Source organism: Anser cygnoides, chromosome 35 (genome assembly GCF_040182565.1).
Source record: "Anser cygnoides isolate HZ-2024a breed goose chromosome 35, Taihu_goose_T2T_genome, whole genome shotgun sequence".
In the NCBI taxonomy this organism is placed as follows: domain Eukaryota; kingdom Metazoa; phylum Chordata; class Aves; order Anseriformes; family Anatidae; genus Anser; species Anser cygnoides.
In genome coordinates, this window is record NC_089907.1 from 1,787,826 (window position 1) to 1,804,105 (window position 16,280).

General features: G+C 46.6%; 2 protein-coding genes across 5 annotated transcripts in view; one reads left to right on the forward strand and one right to left on the reverse strand.

Annotated features, from left to right (window-relative positions):
- The window catches only part of LOC125181876 (C-type lectin domain family 2 member B-like), a 42,345-nt gene that overhangs the window by 24,306 nt on the left and 1,759 nt on the right, over nt 1-16,280 (reverse strand). For all 4 annotated transcript variants that reach the window (XM_066986866.1, XM_066986865.1, XM_066986863.1 and 1 more), the window contains exon 2: nt 1,453-1,662. The gene's annotated coding sequence lies outside the window, so the exon portion shown is untranslated. The remainder of the gene's footprint in view (nt 1-1,452; nt 1,663-16,280) is intronic.
- On the forward strand, nt 4,248-8,152 carry LOC136788379 (killer cell lectin-like receptor subfamily B member 1B allele B). The gene is made up of 6 exons (XM_066986849.1): nt 4,248-4,577; nt 5,898-5,996; nt 6,378-6,506; nt 6,820-6,974; nt 7,413-7,531; nt 7,912-8,152. The coding sequence occupies exons 1-6, from the start codon at nt 4,493-4,495 to the stop codon at nt 8,090-8,092; spliced, it is 768 nt and encodes a 255-aa protein (XP_066842950.1). The 5' UTR covers nt 4,248-4,492; the 3' UTR covers nt 8,093-8,152.

Sequence of the window (16,280 nt, forward strand, 5' to 3'; positions counted from 1 at the left end):
TGATGCCCTCCCCGAAGTGGCTTCAGCCCAGCAAGCAAGAGGGAAGCTGAATTTGAGAAAAAAACTGGTGTACACATGTAAATATGTCAGCAGCTGGCCTTGCTGACATTCTTGGTTCCCAAACACCCATTATGCCAGTTCCCCCTGCAATCTTTTCTGAGCAAAGGATGTGCTGTCCGCTGTTCAAACAAAGCAACTCTTGTGCCATGTACTTTGTCACTGCTGGTGGAAAACAATCAAGAAGCAAGGATTTTGCCACACCTGGCTGACAGGTTTGCTGTAGCAATAAAGTTCTAGCAATAAGCTCTTGAGGAGGAGAAAGGATTTGGTTTCGAGCGAATACAGCAGCACGCAGGGAAAAATTGCAGGAGGAAAATTCAGTGCTAGGGGTCATGCGGGGAAATAGTGTTTTGGAAGATGTTTTAGGATTCAGTTTGGCAGGGGGGAATAAAAAGTGGTAATAAGGGTGGGCTGCAGGTACCCCAAACTCCGTAGGACAAAGCCTGGCTCAGCTTCAAAGTTGGCTGGCGTGAGCTAAAACCACCCAAACCCAACTGAGCACTGCTTTGAAAACCAAAAATGTCAGTTTCTGAGACCAAAAAGTAAACCGATAGTAAACCACGATTTTGTTTCTCCATTCCAAGAGAAGAAATTCTCATCTTCTTTTGGTTAGGCTTCCATTTTGTAACAATTGTAAAATTAACCAAAATTCCCTTGAAAAAAGCACACAGGGTTTTGAACCCTGCAGGCTCAAAGCAGCCTGAGCTTGTACCCAGGTTTTATCCCTCTTCTCCCCAGTCTGCTTTTTTACTGCAGCTCCCCCCAGATTATTAATTCTACTGATTAATACTATTCTTTCACCTTTATTCTTCTTTTCATTCCCTCCCAGAAAAAGCACAAAGAAAGCAGCCAGCTGCTTTAGCTAGAAGAGAGACTGGGAAAGCCCTCCCAAAGAAACAAACAGAACAAACAAACAAACAAACAAAACAAAACAAAAAAACAGATGGAAATGTTTAAAAACAGATTAAAAAAAACCATAGGAGTTCTAAATATCTGCAAGAAAATTCACACAGCCCTGGAGGCAACAGAAGCTTCAATAAAGCCAGCTGAAAAGGAACAATTTGGGCAACGTGGGTTTTTTTTTTGGCTCTTCTCACACAAACACGAGTGGCATGCAAGCTCACTGGATGCGCAGTTTTGGCATTAAGAAAGGGAGAGAATGAGAGGAGAAAGAAAAAAACAGCGCAAACGCAAAAAGAAAGGCGAGAAAGAGACAAAGAGGCTGGAAAAACGGGAGAGGGCAAAGGAACAAAAAAAATCTTAAGGAAAAAAAGAAAGAAAGAAGATGGAAACCCGCCCTGGGTGGCTACTCTTTTCCTCCCCATTTCAGCCCCTAGCCGAGCGTTGCTTGCTCAGATGGCCCCAAATTTTTCTGCTCAGATGTGGACTTACCCTAACAGCAGCCTCTCTGCTCCTCGTGGCTTATGTCATCCTGTTCGTTGAGCAGCGTCCTGTATGAGCGAGGGAGGGGCAGCACTCAGCCTGTCAAGGGCTGTTGCAGCAGCAGCGTCACGTAACAGCGACGGAGGGGCAGCACTCAGCCTGCAAAGGGCTGTTGGAGCAGGAACGCCTTCAGAAATAGTCCTCTCTTGACCGATAAGGCTAAAGAAGTCAAAACCTCCCTGGTTGGCGCTTGAACTTCTGTTTTAAATGTTTTGCTGTTGACAAAAGAGGAAGGATAGCAACCTTCTCTTTTTTTTATTGAAGAAACCCAGTGGGAGGAATATAAGGAATATATGCCCCTCATCCCGGACACCCCTTGGCATTGCAAATTGCTCCCTAAATGTGGTGTACTGCGGCTGCGTTGCTAGGGGGTCGTCTCTAGTCGCACGGAGGGTGTAAATGCACCTCAGCTGGGCCACCTTTTGGGAGGGAGAAGAACCTGCTCTAGTGGTTGGCATCCCTGCCCGGAGCTGGGGGGTTGAAACCAGATGATCTTTAAGGTGCTTTTCAACTCAGGCCATTCTATGATTCTGTGATACGTAAACATGTTTTATTTAAATATATGAAAATAAATATTTTTATATATATATATATATATATAGTCTGATTGAAAAGGTGAATAGAAAAAGCTTCTGGGGGTGACTTGTAGGCAAGCGATGTCTTGCAAGCAAGTGGTGTTGCTTGATGGAAACGGCAGGTGGCAACATCCCCACGAGGCTGCCGGAGCCAGCCCTCTTGGCAGAGCCTCAAGGTCACTCGCTCTCAGTCCAAACATGCTCACCCGGTGCTCGCTCTGTAGCTGCTATGGTGCTGTGTTTGGGATGTAGGAGGAGAACGATGGTGATACCTCGCTGATGTGGCTGGCCGGTGTCGGGGGACTGGCTTCTCGGAGGGCATCGGTCAGCGGGTGGTGAGCAATTGCATTGTGCATCGCTTGTTTTGTATACATTAGTAGTAGTAGCACTATTACCATTATTATTATTATTATTATCCTTTCTTTTCTGTCCTAATAAACTGTCTCTATCTCAACCCACAGGCTTTCATTTTTTTTCTGATTCTCTGCCCGATCCCAGAGAGAGGGAGGAGGGAAGGTGAGCGAATGGCTGTGTGGTGCTGAGCTGCCGGCTGGGTTAAAACACAACAGTCCTTTTGGTGCCCAACGTGGGGCAAACACAACACTGTCATAGAATTACAGAATCATTAGTGTTGGAAAGGACCTCCAAGACCAGCTCGTCCATGTGTCCCCCTACCACCAACGTCACCCACTAAACCACGTCCCTAAGCACCACGTCCAACCTTTCCTTAAACACCCCCAGGGACGGTGACTCCACCACCTCCCTGGGGAACCATTTCCAATGCCTGACCGCTCTTTCTGAGATGAAATGTCTCCTCATTTCTAACCTGAACCTCCCCTGGGGCGACTTTCCTTCAGATCCTACCACTAATTATCTATGAGAAGAGGCCGACCCCCAGCTTCCCACACCTTCCTTTCAGGTAGTTGTAGGGAGCCATAAGGTCTCCCCTGAGCCTCCTCTTCTCCAGACTGAACAACCCCAGTGCCCTCAGCCACTCCTCACAGAACTTCTGTTCCAGGCCCTTCACCATCGTGAGGTATTGAGGTGTCTTTCATGAAGTGCGGGGCCCAAAACTGAACACAGCACTCGAGGTGCAGCCTCACCAGCGCAGAGCACAGGGGGACGATCACCTCCCTGCTCCTGCTGGCTGCACCATTCCTGCTACAGGCCAGGATGCCGCTGGCCTTCGTGGCCACCTGGGCACGCAGCTTCTCCAGAAGAATGCTGTGGGAGACCATGCCAAAGGCCTTGCTGAAGTCTAGGCAGACTACGCCAACGGCCTTTCCCTCATCCGCCAGGCGGGTCACCCGGTCGTAGCGGGGGATGAGGTTGGTCAGGCATGGTTGCCTTTCATGAACCCATGCCGACTCGGCCTGATCCCCTGGTGGTCTTGCACGTGTGATTGCATTCAAGATGACCTGTTGCATCCACCACCTCTCCTGGCACCGAGGCCAGGCTGACAGGCCTGTAGCTCCCCGGGTCCTAGAGGGGAAGACATATGAGGAGCGGCCGAGGTCACTTGGCCTGTTTAACCTGGAAAGGAGGAGGCTGAAGGGAGACCTCATCACAGCCTACAGCTTCCTCACAAGGGGGAAAGGAGGGGCAGGCACCCTTCTATTCTCTTTAGTGACTAGCGATAGGACCCGAGGGAATGGAGTCAAGCTGAGACAGGGGAGGTTCAGGCTGGACAGCAGGAAGAGGTTCTTCACCGAGAGGGTTGTCACGCACTGCAACGGGCTCCCCAGCTCCTGAACTCGAGGGGACGAGGAGCGTGGTTTCTGGTGGTTTGGGTCAATTGTCCCAGCTGTGCTCCTCCGGGGGACACAGAGGAAAGGAGAAAGCTTTGGCACAGCGCAGACACAGCTCAGACACACACAGAGCGTGGTGTTGTCGATGCTCTGCCATCTGCTGTGGAGAACAGCAGCCCCAGGTCTGGTCCGTAAGGTTTGGGTCACGTTCAGCTCTGACGTTAGCCAGCATCTCTTGCATCTCATGGTTCCCCCCTTAGTCATCGACCTTCAGTTCTGACCTCAAAACCAGGGACACAAACGCTTTGTGTTGGTTTTACCTTCCTAGGCAGCTGAATTCCACCACAACCGCTCTCTCACTGCCCCTCCTTAGAATAGGAGGGCCCACACAAGGATGGGGTAAAACAATAAAAGATACAAAAGGGTGGGCCATGAGCCTGGAGGAGGCAGGAGGACCTTGTGCCCCTCCCCTGGACACCAGGCGAGGGTGCTGGTGACCCCAAAAGCTTTCAGGGGCATTGAACGGCCGAGAGCTGTGGCAGGAAGCTCCGGCCCCGTCGCTGGTTCGCACTTCACCAGTGCAGCTCTGAGCGTTTTGGTTTCCTGTCCTCCGGACCCCGTCGCGTCCCCTCCGCCTGCCGCGTGTCCTCCCGACTCCTCCACGCCATGGAGGATGAGGATGGCTACATGGCCTTGGACAGGCGATGCAAGCGGGGTGCTGCGGAGAGGCCGGGACCCCTCCGGGACGCAGGTAGCGGGGTCCAGTCCTCCGTCCCCACCACGGGTTTGTGGTGGCGAGAGGATACCCCGGGTGGCGATTGCTTGGCGGGGGAAGAACCGGGGTGGCGCAGCTCTTGGGGTCGCAGAGAGTCGTTCAAGCTGGGGAAACTGAGAGGGAGCTTGGGGGGGGGACGCTTGCCTGTGATTTTTGGACAACCCCCGGCACGCAGACGCTGGCTGCTGGTGCCCCCATTTCGCTCCCATCCTGCCGCCGTCGGGCTCGGCTGCATCCCCCAAAACCCTTTTGCCCTGAAGAAGAGGAGCAGAGGGACTTTGGGCACCCCCCAGGACAGGGGATTGGGGGGACAGATGCTCTCGGGCCCCCCCACTTCTCCTTTTGTGTCCCTTCCCCTGACTGCAGGACCTGCCACGAAAGACCTCAAGACAGGGGGGTCAGCACCAGGCTGGGTTCGATCACACCATTCCCCCCCTCTCTGGGATGGGGGAGAGAATCAGAAAAAAAAATGAAGCCTGCGGGTTGAGATAGAGACAGTTTATTAGGACAGAAAAGAAAGGAAAAGAATAATAATGGTAATAGCACTACTATGAATAATGTGTACAAAACAAGTGACCCTCTCAGCGTTCAGTGTCTGAGCAGGACAGGCGACGAACTCATGCTGTGCACACGTCCTTGGGCTAAGCTCGGTATCGTGGAACAAAAATGGTTTTTGCACCGGAATTGGGAACATGAGCAAGCAGAGGAGATGGCAGAGAGGTGGTTCCATTGCTCTGTGAGGGCTGGAGATGGATGAAGTGTGAGAAAGGAGAGAGAAAGGAAGCATTTGGGGGACGTCTGCTGTATGGTACCCCCTTGCACGGCAAAGTGCTGGGCAGTACACCCCCATTTTCTAGAATCATAACGTTGCTGTGTGGTACCCACTGGTGTAACTGGGAAACCGCAGCCCAGCTTCTCCCTGTCCCCTCTAAGCTCCTGGAGGCTTTGCTCCAGCCAAAGCTTCCCCACGTTGAGCAGTGGGACCCACGCAAGGAGGGTGCTGTGGTGGGAGATGCAAAGAGAAGGTTGCGATCGTTGGGTTTTCACTTGGTTTTTTGTTTTTTGTGGAGGTAGCAAAGCAGCTGTCAAGTTCTGCTCAAACAGAGGGGCTCTATTTTATTTTATTATTTCATTATATTTCATTATATTTTATTATATTTTACTATTTCATATGTATTAATTAATTTATTTATTTTATTGATTTATTTAATATTATTTCATTTCATTTCATTTCACTGTATTGAAATTTTAATTTACAAGAAAGTACTTTCTGAACAAAACCATGGCCTCTTTCAGCTTCCGCCGCGTGCCCACGGTGGCACGGAGTCCTCCTGAAGCTGAGTGGATTGAGCCACGTGGTGCTGCTGGTGCTGCTGGCAGTGCTCAGCGTGCAGGGTGAGTAAAACCCAAGCAAGCACAAGGGAAATTGTTGTTTTTTTTTTTTTTTTTTTCCCCAGGGGAGGTCAGGGTTTTATCCCAGCAACCATCTCCATTTGGATGGGGACAATTTTGCCCCATGCGGATGCCACGGGACGCATCCAACAAGAGTAAATCCCCTCTGAAATCGAACCAACAAACAAAAACCACAAAAAAAAGGCTTTTAAAACAAGGGTGGAGGACACAAGTAACATTTTTATGCTATTGAAGAAGTTGGGTGCAATCATGACCAAAAAAGGAGGTTGCACAATAGCTCGGGGAACCCAACTCAGCCCTGCTCGGTTTTCACAGTGTTGCCGCCAAACACCCTCAATCTCACCCCAAAATTTTGCCTCCAAGTTTTTCAGAAGGCGCCAATGCCTCCGAGTGCTCTGCAGAGCAAGAGCGAGGCCGGGGGAAGGAGCAGGACGGATGCGTGCGTGATTCGCTCCCTGCTGCGCTACGTCTGCCGCTGGAACGGCTCTGCAGGTAACCCCTTCCCCGGGGGGGTCCCCGGGGTGGGATGGGTGCCCCCGGGGGGCTACGAGCCTGGCTTGCTGTCGATGATCATGGCGAGGAAGAGCTCGTTTTGCTGATCATCTCCAGCCTCTGTGGGCCTCCAGGAGGAGAAGGCACCTCTCCGCCTTCACCGAGCTTGCCCCACCATGGTCCTCCTCGTGGTGTATGGGTGGGAAAAGCGGGCAGGAAAAATAGAGAGCCCCACTCCCCGGTGCCTCTTGGCTTGGTTGAGCGAGACCTCGAGCACTTTTTGGGGTTTCTCACAGCTCCGTCTCCTCTCCAGGCCACGGGGGCTGCAAGCTGTGCCCCCAGTCTTGGCAGCTTTTTGGGGACCAGTGCTACCAGGTTCCCAAATCGAGTGGGACTTGGATGCAAGGCAAAAAAGACTGCGAAAGTCGGGGGTCCCATCTGGCCGTGCTCCGAAACACCGCCGATATGGTAAGTGCAGAGTGGAGAAGGCTTGAAAAGGACCCAAAAGTCCTTGGTTTTGGTGGGTAGAGGGGCAAACACGGCCCCGGAGCTGCTGGGTGGCGGCAGGAGGCTTGGTAGCTCCGAGCCACCTCGTGCTAAGGGGTGGGAATGGGGCTGAATCACCACCTAAAGGGCTTTGGAGGCCTCTTCCCACCTTTGGCACGGGAGGAAGGAGGGACACGGAGCTCGGGGGGAGCCTTTGGTGTCTCAGGCTCTGAATTTAAGCTCTTTCCACCCACTGAGCTGCCTTCAGAGCAGGCAGCGAGGCAGCACCCAAGGCATGGGTGGTGTTTAGGGCCCGTCTCTTTGAGGATGAACCAAATGGGTTCAAAAAGCCGGCTTTGCACCCCAACGAGCCTCTTGCTGAAGGCCCCCGGAAGCCACCGCTCCTCTCCCATTTCCCAGGAGCACTTAAATGAGAGGATCCTGCAGGGCAGCAAGGAGAAGCTAACAGTGTGGATCGGATTAAAGGCATCCAACTACACATGGAAATGGGTGGACAACTCCTCCTTCGATGCCACCACGTGAGTACAGCTGCAACCCGCGGTGTGTGGAGCAGCTTTGACCCATTTCAGCCCCAAGATCTCCAATATTTGGTGTCTGCAACAGCCTTGTAATCCCCCAGCAAGGCTTTATAGCCCTAAAGTTGGCTGTACGGAGGACTCTAACCCAACATCTCATCACACCTATGCAGCCAACGTGGTTTCAATGCCCTGGGCATGCTCCAGTGGAGGAAGGAGCCAGATGTTAGTGCAAGCACAGCAATGTGCATGCGCATCTGGGCAAGCCTGCAGCAAGAAGCCACCTGGAGCCCAGTGAGACAGGCTGGGGGAGAAGCTCCCAATGCCCCCTCCCCCAAGAGGAAAAGGAGCTGCTTTTGGGTGCTGATGGTTTTGCTTTGCAGGTTCAGTTCCCTTCGGAATTCAGAGAATGGCTGTGCGACCTTCAGAGACAAGAGGCTGGAAGATGATGGCTGTGAAAGCGACCACAAGTGGGTTTGCCAGAAAGAACCTTTCCATCTCCTTTCAAAGACTGCAGGAGATGCAGAGCTGTGCGATGCCTGCCCCGAAAAGCCCAGCCTGTAGGATGCTTGCTGCTAATATTTGGGGTGAAGCCAATCCTCCTTGTTACGGCTCTGTGAGGAATTTCAGGGTTTGACCCCAACCAAGCACAGCCGAGAGTATCAGTGTAGGCTTTGGTGCAATTAGCTTCCAATTTATATTTTTTTTATTAAAAAATCCATCCAGATATGTACATCCAGACTGTATCTGTTCCAATCTTACCTTGTCCTCCTTCTTATAGGAAGTGTATAGTAAAAAAATAGCAGAATTCCATAACACATCAGATTCATAGGTTTCAGGTTCGTTATTACAAACATGCCTTTTGGAAATGTAGAAAAAAAAATAAAACACAATTTTCTGCTGTACAATCAGAGAGACAAACAGGAATGTTGCTCATTTGAATACAGAAGATTGACCAAGCCTACAAGAATCTGAGCAGAAAGGAAACTCAGCAATACAGTTGCTGCAAAGATGCAGATTTAAGTAAGCTTTTACCATTTTTTTGTGGTATTTTATCTTGTGGCTCTGGTATTGTTAGCGTTCATGAAGACACATAATCCACAAAGTGATTATATGAAGGTGCTTTATTAGGCGCCGGAAGTTAGGGGCATGCCTGCCCAAATCTAACTTCATCTGATTTGTTCTCTTAGTTCTCTCTCTGGTGGTCGTCCGGGTGGTCGTCGGGATGAAGTAAGATGTCTTCATCAGAGTTGAACTTTTTAACCTTTCCTTTTCACGCATGCTCTCTGAGCCCTTGGTCTCAGTCCAAACCGCAAGGTTGGTTTGACCCAGTTCCCAGAGTCCAAGAAGCCCCAGTTATCTAGATGTCTTGCAAATTGAGCATTCTTTTAATCCTCCTTACTCCTCATCATGAATTGGTGCATTCTCCCTTGCACATATATTTTGTATCTTCCAAGCGCAGCCTCGGAACAGTACATCGCAAATGTAACATACTAAACAATATTGTATTATTTCTTCTTCTATTACTAACATTTCCCCCCTTTGAAAGCATTTCACTCCTTTCGAGGAGGGCAAATGCTTTCACTAACTAACTAAAATATTTTACACTCAGTGCTCACCAATAATATAACCACGGAAAATTACATCATTAAGAATCAAGAAAATTACAAAGATTAGGATTGTCACAACATTTCATAAGTCCACCACTTCTGCTTTATGTTACGTTCACTCTTCTGGTTGGGTTCACTTGATCTGAAACTGATCTTGTCTATTCGGTTTTCATTCCATTTCACCTCCTGGGTTCCTCAGATTCTTTCTCTGAAATCCAAAGTCGTTAGATGCCAGTGGAGGATATTGAGGATGTGGTTCCATTTGCCGAGCAATAGTTTGCATCACTGTCCGGTTCCAGGTTGTCTTCCTTAGAATCAGACTTTTCAGCATTATAAATGTTAACCAAATTAGTACCCCTACAATCACCAATATAATTATTGTCTCCAGTAAGGACTTAACCCAATTACTAATATTCCATCAGCTAAAAATTTTATCCAACCAGCTTGTTGTCATATCTTTCTCTTCCTGTTCTGCATCTTGTTCCACTCGAGCCAGTTGTTCTATGTCATGTTCTACATCAATAGTCACATTTGGAATGTGGATGCAGCAATGATCAATATGATCTTTTAGAAATCCACATACTCCATGTTCCTTTAATAACAGTGTATCTAATGCCAATCGATTTTGTAGCACCATTTTAGTTGTAGATTGTAGTTGGATATTAAGGTCTCTAAAGCCTTCTTTTGTGGCTCTCGTGCCTACTCACTTGTCCTGTAAGTTTATAAATCATTTCCCTATTTCGATAAGTAGCTACCTTTGCAAATAGAGGTTCTAATGCCCAATTGAATTTTACTCCATCCGAGGGTTCATGCCATATATCTTCATCTGCCCCTTCTTCTAAACTTCTTTTTGCCCTACTAATTTGTAGGGTTTCCAACTTTCCCTTAAAAGGAGACTTTTTCCATATTGGACGCAGTGTGGGGAGGGAGTCCTAGAGTTCTTTCTTTTACTTCCCCATCTATCGGCGGGTGTGTAGTCCAAGTTCCATTACTGGCTGCCCATACAAATTGTCCTGGACTTTTTATGGTACTATAGCTACAACCCACTGCGACTTGACTAGCCTGGCTATTTCTTTCCGAATTGTACTTAATTCCTCGGCAAGCACATCCTGCCCTAAGAGCTATCAATACCGGAAGTAAGTGCTCAACATCTTCATTATTACTGTCGCAAGTATATTTCTTCTCACAAGTCCACCAAGCTTTGTTGACTCTTGTCTACCACTACTGTCAACCCAGCTTACTGTATAAAACTGATCAGTTCCATTCTGCTTTCCCTGCCATTTAATACACCATGATGTATTCCCTCCATACTGGAATTTCTGCAATAAACTTACTGTCCAATCACTATCCCACCCTTTCATTCCTTTTGGCTCATTTTTCTCTTGACATTCCCAAACAATCTTTTCTCTAACTCCTTCTACTACACGTAGTTCATCGTAATAACACTGTCCCACATTCTTAAATCTGCCTATCGTTATGAAATGGTAGTTCTTCTTCTTTTCACATTCAGACCTTGATGTTGGGGGCTCAGTTTCCTATAGTATTGTGTAACATTTATCCTCTCTAGAACTTTCACTTCTTTACATTGAATTGTTTCATTTCCTTTTACTTGGGGCAGTGGCAGGTGGTTATTATACCCCACTCAAGCGGGTCCCCCGTTGCTTTTGGGATGGGCAAACAAGCAGTAATTCTATCAGTTCCTTTCATTATGGCAAAATCTTTAATCAATCCTACCAGTAAATTCTCTGATGGTTGCCTAGGTGGGATCTGTACCACTTGTGTCCATGGTGCCTGGCCCTCTCTTTTTCTTCTAGATCCTTTTCAGTGGGCTACCAATATTCCTTTATCCAATTTCGGATATACCAATATCTCTCTTATCCCGTAATCTGTGCTATTTTCATGTGTTACCACGCACCGGTAGTTTCCTTTGTTGACTTTAGTAACACTAAACAGGGTTAAGGTGGTAGCTCCTCTCAGTTGTTGGCCCAATTCTATGGTTATACTTACGTACGCCTTCCCCTCCCATCCAGCCTTCAATCCTGTATTGTCCCTAGTTGTGTCTACGTATATTTCCTGGCTCTGTCCGGAGTCATTTATTTTTTTCCCAGACCACCTGTAGAGAGCTAATTGTTATTGGTTTACTGTTGTGCATTCCACATTCCAAAGTAACATTTTCTCCTCTGAATATTTCCTCTTTCTTATATTTTTCTGGTATTTCTAGGAACCCAATTACAAGGTATTTACACAAAACAATTACTGTTATCGTTACTGTTGTTAAGAACCCCAACATTGTATGGTTATACGCGCTTCATCTGTAGTTTTGTATCTCCGATTGCTCGCACTGACCAAAATTCGGGAACCTTTTTCACCCAAGTATAATGAATCCAAGCATCCACCCCTTCTAACCTTTACAGCTGTAAAAGTAGTCAATAATACTTGATAAGGTCCGGCCCACCGTTCTCTCAGGGGTTCTTCATTCCAGTTTTTAATGTACACTCGGTCACCTGGCTGAATGTCGTGGACAGGATTTTCCAGTGCCAACGGTCGGTTCCACACCAGAACACTTTGAAGTTGAGCTAAAGTTTTACCAAGAGACAATACATAATTATAAACATCCTGGCTCCCTGTTATATGCATATTAGGATTTGGTTCTGGGGATTCATAAGGCTTTCCACACATAATCTCGTATGGGCTTACTGACATTCCATTCCTTGGCTTTATCCTTATTCTCAGTAAGGCTATAGGCAAAGCTTGTGGCCATTGTATTTTGGCTTCCTGGCAGATTTTACTGATCTGTCCCTTTAGAGTTTGGTTCATCCTTTCTACCTGTCCACTAGATTGGGGTCTCCATGCAGTATGTAAATTCCAAGAAATTCCTAATAGCCGACTTACGTCTTTAACCACAGATGCAACAAAGTGGGGTCCCCTATCCGAGGATATTCCTAATGGTACCCCAAACCTCGGAATGGTTTCCCGCAGTAACTATTTTACTGTCTCTTTAGCTTGATTGGTGCGACAGGGAAGGGCTTCTGGCCATCTGAAAAAGGTGTCAACCCCTACTAACAAATACCTATATCCCCTAGTCCTAGGTAACTCTACAAAATCAACTTGCCAGTAATCTCCTGGTTCTATTCCTACTCTAACTCTTCCCATTTCAGCATGTTTTCTTGCTACTGGATTATTTTTCAGACAAATCTCACACTTTGACATTACTGATTTTGCCATTGTTAACATATGTGTAGAGATAATGCTACGTTTTAAAATGTTACCATTGCCTCTGCACCCCAGTGACACTCATTATGTCTTGTCTGAAGTATTTCTCGCATCACCAAGGGGGGTATTACTACCTGGCCCACAGCAGTTACATACCGTCCATCAGAGTTCTTTCGGGCCTTTAGGAGATGTGCTAATTTCTCATCCTCTAGTGAATATCTTGGTTCCTTGGGAAGATTAAGACAAGTGGGGCCTACCTTGAGTGGTACCAAAGCCATTACATTCCACACCTCCCGAGCAATTTGTCGAGCTGCTCGATCTGCCAGCCGATTCCCTTCTGATATTTTCAAGGTTCCTCCTTGATGAGCTTTACAGTGCATAATAGCCACTTGTTTTGGTTTTTGTACCGCATTTATCAAATTTAACACCTCCTCTTGATATCTTATATTGGCTCCTTGTGAGGACAACAGCCCTCTTTCTTTCCATAATGCTCCATGAACATGGACTACTCCAAAAGCATACTTTGAATCTGTCCAAATATTTACCATCTTCCCTTTACTCAGTTCCAGTGCTCGAGGTAGGGCTATCAGTTCCGCTCGCTGTGCTGATGTTTCAGGTGGTAAAGGTTTTGCTTCGATTACTGTCTTCAGGGTTGTTACTGCATACCCTGCATATCGTGTTCCATTCTCCGCAAACCTACTACCATCAGTAAAAAGTTCCCAGTCATACCTTTCAAGGGGTACATCCTTCAAATCCTCGCGGCTCGCATGGGTATGTTCGATTATTTCCACACAATTGTGTTCCAACGGTCCTTCTTCTGGAACAGTTCCTAGAAATACTGCTGAATTTAACAGGTTAGTTGTTTTCAAGGTTACGTCATCTTGTTCAGTTAGTATTGCCTGATATTTCATCATTCGGCTGGGTGATAACCAGTGGCCCCCCTTTTGTTCTAAAACAGTTGTTACCATATGTGGTACAAAAACTTCAATATGTTTTCCCATTTGAAGGCAAATAATTTTCTACTATCTTTATCAAGAGGTATGCAAAAGAAGGCATCCTTTAAATCTATCACAGTAAACCATTTATATATCTCTCTCACAGATGTTAACAATGTGTAAGGATTAGCCACTACCGGGTGAATGTCCTTTGTTATTTCATTTATTGCTCTAAGATCTTGTACCAATCTATACTCACCATTCGGCTTCCTTACTGGAAAAATTGGAGTATTGTATTCCGATTTACATTCTTCCAGAATCTGATGTTTGAGAAATTTGTCAATAATTTTCACTGTCCCCTGCCTAGCTTCTATCTTAAGTGGATATTGTTTGATTCGAACAGGTTTGGCTCCTTCCTTTAATTCCACCTTTACCGGTTGTGCCAGTTTCGACTTCCCTGGTATATCTGTTTCCCATACTGTTGGTATAACTGCATTTTCTACTTCTCTTGGAATATTAACAAAGGGTTTATCTTTGATCATTAGGATTTGTCCTACTTTGGACTCAGGTACCTTCATTATTAATTCTCCATCCTCAAAGGTTATTGTTGCATCTAATTTAGCTAATAGATCCCGTCCCAAGAGTGGAATCGGGCATTCTGGTACATACAAAAATTCATGGGTTAGTTCCTTACCCCCAAAACGCAAATCAAGGGGTTGTAAGAATGGCCGTTCCTCCTCCTTCCCTGTGGCTCCAATTATTGTAGTTGTCTTAGTTCCCAATCGTCCTTTTAAACTATTTAACACTGAATATGTTGCTCCTCTTACATTTACAGACTAATTAACACAGAGAAAGAAGCTCCTGTAACCAACAACAACAAAAATTCAAGCCTCTCTCTTCGTTTCCTAGCTTTATTTCAACTAGTGGACCTGCTAGGGTAGATGCCCCAGGTCCCCGTCATTTCTGACTGTTGTAAGTTTATCCTGCAGCCTAAGACAAATTCTTTCTGATATCAGGGGCCGATTGCCCTAGAAAGAGGCTAGCCAATTGCCTCTGTTTGTTTTCTGAAGCCAGGTCCAAATTTTCTGTCTTTTTTTTTTTTTTTTCCATTGCATTTCAAAGTTGGTCCAAAAATTCAAAAATTCCATAGGGTTTTCTTTTGGACCTTGTTGGAACAGATTCTCAATTCCCAATTTAACCAGATTTTGGTATTTACATAATTTCCGGGGTGGTAAGGGTCTGGGGGGGGGGGGTCGGTCAGGGGAATGCAATGGTTGAAAGTTCCCTGAGCGGTCCCATTGGCAATCTGAGCTCACACATGAACTCAGGTTGTTTTAAGAGTTAGCTGCTTTTCTGTTTCCATGACAACTCTCTCCCGGACCCATCATGGTCCCTCCGCCCCAGAGGGCTCACACCGCGATTTTGAGATCTCAGCCTCGGGTTGAGGCGGAACTATTAACATTCCTACATCCTCTTCCCCTGCTCATTCAACTTCAAACAGCTCTGTTAAATACTACATGCCACACAGCCTTTAACACCTTCAACAACCCTTTTAACACTTCCTTTATCTTCACATGCCACACAGCCTTTAACACCTTCAACAACCCTTTTAACACTTCCTTTATCTTCCTCCAGCCTGTACTTTTCTAATGCCAACACCAAAGGCTCAGTCAGGGACCAACTTAATTCCATACCTTTTCCCTCCAAGATGCTGAAACAACATATCAGTATACAACATTTCATCCTATTTTCCTTCTCTCCTCAAAAACAACATTAATTGCAAGACACTGTTATAGTCGATTGATCCATAAAGTGGCCATTTAGTTTATATAGTGGCCACAATTGATTGCAATACTTAGTGGAAATCCTCTTGCTTTCCGCGCCCCCCCCCACTCCCCCTTCCGACAATATCCTTGCAATGTGCCAATATACACCCAAGGAGGCTTTCTTTAAAACGTCTTTGTTTTGGATATTACCCATTTCCTTGATTTCCCATTCCCTTTTATTTATTTATATTAATTACTGTCCCTTGTTTCAATTTCCACGCAAACCTTTTTATTGCAGGTTTTTACTATGTTTTCCTAGTCTTCTCAAATGTCCCAATTCTCTGGGATTAAACTCCACATACAAACTTCACTATTTCAGATTATTAATGAGCCCCGTTCCAATCATAAATCCACAGGACTTCGGAAAAACACCTGAAGCACTCAGCCTTCCGTCTTCTAGACAAACAATACCACCTTTTCCACAAAATTTACATTTCAACAAGGCCGAATTTCAAGCCGAATGCTAATTTTTCTCATGCACTTTGTTAGTAAGCCTACACAAAACAAGGAATCACTCCTGTGTATCCATCAAGATGGGGGTTTAAAAGGTATTGAGGCCTAAATAAATTCGCTCTCCCCCTTCTTACCAAATTCCCAGGGCTCAGGCCCGAACCACCAAAGAAGTGGCTCTCCGTTCTACCGCTTTGATAATCAGTCAGCCCCCCCTCCCCCGATACTTGGGAAACTGACCAAACACCACCGCAAATATACCGAAACTTTTAAACTGTTACTTAGATAATGCTCCCACCTTCCTCGTTGTCACACTCAAAACATTTAAGAACGAAACAGGATTGCAAGATGCACCGCCGGGCCCGTGTATTGGGCACCACCAATCAACATTTGGATAAAACAGCACTTCTTTTCGGTCTGTCATGCGCTTCGTTCGTCTCCGGCCGCTCCCCTCGCGGAGAATACGGAACCGCGGATCGGAACTCCGCACTCACTTCGCAGCGATGCTGCGTCTCACTCACAACACAATCACGCAATCACACAGAGAGGCCCCTTGCACTCTCGCTCACAAAATAACATTAATTGTAAGATAGTATTGTACTGTAAGGTTCCGTTTTCTGGCCAACTTTCTTGATCTTCTAGTTCATACTGTGGCCACCAAACATTACAGTAATCAACCAGTTTACCCTTTCGTAACTCCTGCCCGAAACACCCCTCC